A 6,566-nucleotide genomic window follows, 5' to 3' on the forward strand; every position below is an offset into this window, starting at 1 on the left:
GAGAGAGAAGCAGAGACAGAGAGAGACACAGACAGACAGAGAGATTAATATAGAGATAAATATGTAGCCAGGGAAATGAAGGCCAGGGTTTGATGTATAGGATGTGAAGTAATATATGTGTCCTCTTTCCCAATTGGCAGGACAGCCTATGTCCATTGGCTGGATCATTCTGGCAATAATACTGCCCTGCTTGATGGTGTTGGTGTGCTTTGCTGTATGGCTTTTCAGACGCTGGTAATTTCCTATTTTTTAAAAAGTTTTTTCTTCATCTACCCTACCACCCTTTCTACCTTTCAAAGAGCATATTCACTTCCATCTTTCCAAAAGTCTCTTCCTCTTATCTTTAATCTTTTTGTGTAAAGGTAATTCATAAACTGTGAGAAATATACAGATAACATAAATTGTAACATTTTTCCAACTTAATATTTACATTTTTGGGGCAATATTACTGTCTTCTACCTCCAGAACCCTTTTGTCTTGCAAAACAAACTCTTCCAATTGAACACCTCCACATTGCCTTCATTCCCCACTCTATTAGTGGTCATCCTATTTTTTAATGTCTGTCTACCTGACTATTCAAGATGCCTCACATAAGTAGAATCATTCAACATTTGTCACCTTCTTTTGGCTGGTCTATTTCACTTAGAAGTATGTCCTCAAGCCTCATTCATGTTGAAGTTTATGTCAAAATTTCCATCCTTTTGAGGCTAAATAATGTCCCATTGCCTGCACTTACAGCACCTTTGTACATCCACTCATCCATTTAAGGACGCTTGTGCTGCTTTCACTTTAGTTTATTGTGAGTAATGCTGCTAGAGATGTGAATGTGCAGACATTTCTTATTAAGAGCTGTTTTGTGCTTATGTTCTTATAGGTCTTATGAGAACATCTTGTAAGCTGTCACTGTGTCATCTCAGAGTTGAAATCAGTCCTGAGAGGCCCACAAACTTGCATTTTCAGCCTAGGTATCACTCTTCTTATATTTTTTCAAATAACCAATATTTTTAATCAACTCAAAGTTCCAAAATTGTAGAGTAACTTATAGACTAGCAAAAAGCAAAGAACTAGAAATTAATTTTGATATACTGTCAATAGTAGAATCCACCCACATTTGATCATTTATTAGGTTTTCAATCATTTATTGTTTTTGAAGTAAAAATGTGTTTTGTGTATTTTTCATTTTGTTAGTATTGCGAGTCACACTTTGTTAGTTTCATATCACAATAAAAATTTAATTTCTTAAATGTACCATTCTTGTTTGTAATATATGTGTTTGGATTCAGCCTGTAAATATTTTGTCCAGGATTACACATTTATATTCACTTATTTTTAGTAATGTCTTTGTCAGATATTAGTATTAAAGATATTTTTAGTTCATATAAGATTTTGAAAAAGTTTCTTCTGTTTTATTATTTTGAGTGTGGGGCAGATTGTGTATGTGTGTGTGTGTGTGTACATGTGTATGTGTGCATTTCTTTTGAAAAGATTAGTAGAGTTCAATTGTGATGGGTCATGTGTTGGGAATATTTTTTAGTTGAAAACTGTTAAATTTTTGGTTGTTTTTCTGAAAATAAATTTAATTCTCTTGATAGTGTGTTTTCCGATTATTTTGTGTCCATGTTAACTTTCATAAATTGTGCTTCTCGTGTATTTTTTTAGACATTATCCAAGTTGCAAAATTTATTGTCAAACCTAGGCTATTATTGCCTTTTTAATATATTAATGTCTATAGAATTTTTACTTATAATTTTTCTTTACCTAAAAATGAGCATTTAGTCTCTTTCTACTGTTTCTACTTTTTCCTCTGTTATCTTGCTAAGGGAGTATGAGTTTTGTTTGAGTGGTTTGTTGGACTTTTCTATGCTTATATTATTTTGTTTATTGCCTTCTTACTTTTAGTTTTTTGTGCTTATTTTGCTTGCATAGTTCTTATTTCACTAATAATTTCATGTATGTGCCTTAAAGGCTAAACTTTCTCTTTAAGTATAGGTTTAGTTACATATAAGAAAGCTTTACATGGTTGTATCAGTCAGGGTTTATTACAGAAACAGATATAACACAAGACGTACAAATGTATAAGAAATTACAAGTTTGGCTTGATATGGTAAGCCACAGAGTTGGATGAAGAAGTGTGCAGAGGGTGTCTGCATACTGGAGGCTGAAGGGTCTAGTCCAAGGTCTGAAGCTCACTGAAGCATCTATGCAAGTCCATACCAGCAGGCCAATAGGTCTGGGATGGAATGCCGAGGAATCTACAATGAAGGCTGAAGAGTGTACACCAGAAGGCTAAAGAGGCCCAGGCTGAAGCCAGTCTGCACTAGAAGCTGGAAGATGACTACCAAGCTGAAGGCAAAGACTTCAGTTCCTCCCTGAAGAACCAGCAATCATTCCTTTCTCATTTCCCTTTTATTGTACGCAGCCTACCCACCCTGGGGCAGGGCTCCTTTACACCCACACCATCTCCCTGCCCTCTTGCACAGTCTGAGGATGTTCACAGAGTAAGGACACTGGCCCCCTGATAAATTACTGAGTTAAAATTCTAAACTTCTCAAGTTGACACAATGAACAACATCATAGACTCATAAGGGCATGTTCTCTATACCCCAGCATGTAGAACTGATGAGTTACTTAGTTAAGCTTCTAGATTTCTCAAATTGACACAAGATATCAACCATGACAATGGTGGATTGCCTTTCTGTATTCAATACATTTTCTAATGATAATTTTCTGACAGTTTAGGTATTTAGAATTAGTATTTCTCTGCTCCTGTCCTCTCAGACCTCACTTTGTAATTCACAGATACCTGTAGAAGAAGGCACATGGCTCGAGGTTGAGCTCACTTTCCAGAGCTTCTTTCTTTCCCTGAATCAGGGCCTTTTAATTCCTCACTGTGTGGATGCTTTTCAGATGTCTTCAGGTAAATTTCATTTTTAAAATCTACTACTAGCTGTACCCAGCAAGATAGCTTCATCTAAATAATACAGTCTTACAGCACAGAAATAAAATCCCAGTGTTAAATTACAGTCAATAAAGTTAGTTGATATCTATGTTGTCATAACTGACAGATATTCCTGCTTTTTAACATTGCAACACTAGTCTCTTGTGTATATACACAACAATTTTTAAAATGCAAGTGAAATACAGATTGTCAGGCACAGGAAGGCTGAATGATATCAGTTACATATGGGATTTAGAATAGCCACATTCACAGAAAGAGTGTAGAATGGTGCTTTCCAGGGGCTGGGAGAGGAGAAGAAGTGAGCTATTGGTCAAAATATACAAGTTTCAATTGTTCAAGAGAAGTTTTGGAAATGTACAACAATGCAACCATTGTTAGCAACACTGTATTATGTATTTGAAAATTGCTAAGTATGTAGATCTCAAATGTTCTTGCTTTAAAAAATGGCAAATATGTGAAGTGATACATGGCACAGATATAGGAGGTTTAGTTAACTTAATGGTGGAGATTATTTTATAATGTGTACATATATAGAAATACTACATTTGTATACATTAATTATATTTAGTTTGATTTATCAAACAAACTTTAATAAAGGTGAAGAAGGAAAAGAATGAGAGTAAATATGAAATAAAAATTGAATGTGAACACATATAAACCTGAAAATAACTACTTACCCATGAACTTGTCATCTTTCATTGAAGTAAATCAAAAGAGAAACAAAGAGTGTATTTGAATTCTTGGAAGAAATGGTAACTGATAAAACATCATTTACATTTATGTATATGCACACAAACTTTATTTTAAATCAACTTCATGAAATTGTTCCCCTATTATTTTCTTACACAGGAAAATTGATGTGTCTTAGGTCACATTTTGTAATGTGCTCCCAGTGAATTTCCCAGCTTTGGCAACAGAGGATCTATGAGTGTCACTGTCAGCCCCAGAGCAGAGAAGAGAGTTGGGTTTGAGAGGTGAAAGAAGGAAAAACACACAGAGAACTGGTTCACTAAAATGATAGGTAAAAACTTCTCTAATCTTGAGAAAGATATAAACATAGGGGTTGAGGATAAGCAAAGAACCCCAAATAGTTTTGACTAGAAAAGATCCTCACCAATTATAGTTAAACTGTGAAAAGTTCAAGACAAGGATAGAATTCCAAAAACAGCAAAGGAAAAGCACCAATTTACATTTAATGAACCTCCATTAGACCTCCCAATTCCAGATTTCTCAGCAGACACTTTACAGGGTAGGAGGGAGTGGCATGACATATTCAATGTCAACCAAAAATGATATACCCAGAAAGACTATCTTCCAGAAATGGAGAAGCACACAATTTCCAAAATTGAGGGAATTCATCACTATCAGAGTAATTTTTTTTGTTTGTTTGTTTTTTCTCCAGTACCGGGAACCGAACTCACAACCTTGCGCTTGCCAGGCAGGTGCTTTGCCACTGAGCTAAATCCCCAGCCCCTATCAGACTAATTTTACAAAAATTAGGGGAGCCTTACCCTAGAAGAAAAATGAAACTATCAACATTGAAAGACACAAAAGTATAAAGCACAGTAGAAGAGAAGATTCACCAAAAGAGAAAAGAATAAAGTTTATTTCAGAAAGAAAACCACCAAATAATGAACATAAGTAGTAAGAGAGGAAGAATGTAGAATATTCAAAACAAGAGGGAAATTAAAAAAAATTAAAAGGTATACAGCATTTACATACCAATAAACTTGGATTCAAATGGGTGAAATTGCCAGATAAAAAATACTGACCTGGTGAATGAATAAAACAAACAGGATCCAAGGATGTGCTATTTACACGGAATTCCCTTCATCAGAAGGACACACTGAAAATGAATGGATGGTGAAAGATTTCAACTAAAAAGGAATTCAAAGCAAGCAGGAGTCGCTATACTTATACGAGGTAAAATACACTTCACTGCAAAACCTTTAAGAAGACACAAAGAATGTCACAGTACAATGATCTAGGGATCAACTTAACAAGAAGTTATACTAGCTGTCAATGCTTGCATGCCTAATGCTGGAGTATCTAGTTTTTAAAAATAAACATTATTAGGTGTAAAGTGAACTATGAGATCCAGCACGATAATTATGATGAATTCAACATGTCCCCTTCATCAATGTAAAAATTATCCAGACCAGAAAAATCAACAAAGAAACATTTAAGTTAAATTATACTTTAGGCCAGTGGTGTTGAACCTATCACAACTGGATGTTTGTTATCATTCAAATCTCTAATAGGTTTGTCATCACTACTTTAGACCAAAGGGACTTACAAGACATTCACAGAACATTTCACCCAACAGCCGAAGAATACAAATTCTCTTCTCCAGTGTATGAAACATTCTCTTGTATAGGCAAATAATATTAACTATACTTTTGACACAATGGTGTAAACAGAAGAAGCAACAACAAGAGAAGCTATTGTTTTTTTATTAGTGTGTGTTTGAAATCATTCATGGCAGGGAATTGGTGCATATACATGTCATATTTTCCCCCTTCTCTCCTCCCCTTCTTTGCCTCTGCTTTCCATCTTTCCCCATCATCAGATACAATTTCTATTTCCACAAAGTGTTTCTGATTCCTATCATTTATCTTTTTTTTTTTTTTTGGTTTTTCTCCGGTACCGGGAACCGAACTCACGACCTTGCACTTGCCAGGCAGGTGCTTTTGCCACTGAGCTAAATCCCCAGCCCCCCTATCATTTATCTTATATGTTCCTCTTTGAATTACTTATACTTTTGGTTTTTCAAATAAGAGAAACCTTGAGATATTTAACCTTTGGTGTCTAATTTATATTACATAGCATTATGACGTCTCCATTGTCCCATGAATGACTGAAATCTAGCCTGCTTTATGGATAAGTAGTACATATACTGCATTTTCTTTATCCAGTCATCTATCATTGGGCATATAATTGCTTCCAAGGTTTATCTATTACGATTTGGGCTGATATAAACGTAGGCATGCAGAAATTACTACAGTATGATATTTTTAACTCTTTCTGGAAGATGCCCAGGAGAGATATAGCTGGGCCAAATGGAATTTATATTTTAATTTTTTTGAAGTATTGCCATATTGATTTTCATAGTGGTTGTACTAGTTTACATTCTCACCAACAAAGTAGAGGGTTTAATTTTTCCTACAGTCTCACCAGTTTTAGTTGTTATTTGAATTCTTGATGGCAGCCATATATTTTCTGGAGTAAAATGGAATCTCAGTGTTGTTTTGATTTGCATTTCTCTAATGGGTGAAGATGGTGACTTCTTTTTCATGTATTCATTGACCATTTCTATTTCTTGATTGTTTGTTTGTTTTTTTTGTTTTTCTTCTGGTACCAGGAACTGAACTCACGACCTTGCACTTGCCAGGCAGGCACTGTACACTGAGCTAAATCCCTAGCCCCCATTTCTATTTCTTGAGAACTGTCATTTTAATTGTACATTTTAATTTGGTCTTTTATGTTGGAGCTATTAATTATTTTGAATTCTTTACATATTTTGGATATTAGTATCCTACCTGAGGAGTAGTTGGCAATGTTTCCTCATTCTGTAGGCTGTCTCATCATTGTGTTTTTTTTCTTTGCT

General features: G+C 34.9%; 1 protein-coding gene across 1 annotated transcript in view; it reads left to right on the forward strand.

The window, feature by feature from the left end:
- Positions 1-1,291, forward strand: part of LOC102023795 (T-cell surface glycoprotein CD1b2-like) — a 3,863-nt gene extending 2,572 nt beyond the window's left edge. The window contains exons 5-6 of the mRNA XM_005400145.2: positions 141-234; positions 875-1,291. Of these exons, the coding sequence (XP_005400202.1) occupies positions 141-234; positions 875-896 (116 nt within the window). The 3' untranslated portion in view covers positions 897-1,291. The remainder of the gene's footprint in view (positions 1-140; positions 235-874) is intronic.
- The last annotated feature ends 5,275 nt before the right edge of the window (positions 1,292-6,566 follow it).

The sequence above is a fragment of the Chinchilla lanigera genome, unplaced genomic scaffold (assembly GCF_000276665.1).
Source record: "Chinchilla lanigera isolate Chin_1 unplaced genomic scaffold, ChiLan1.0 scaffold00067, whole genome shotgun sequence".
NCBI lineage: Eukaryota > Metazoa > Chordata > Mammalia > Rodentia > Chinchillidae > Chinchilla > Chinchilla lanigera.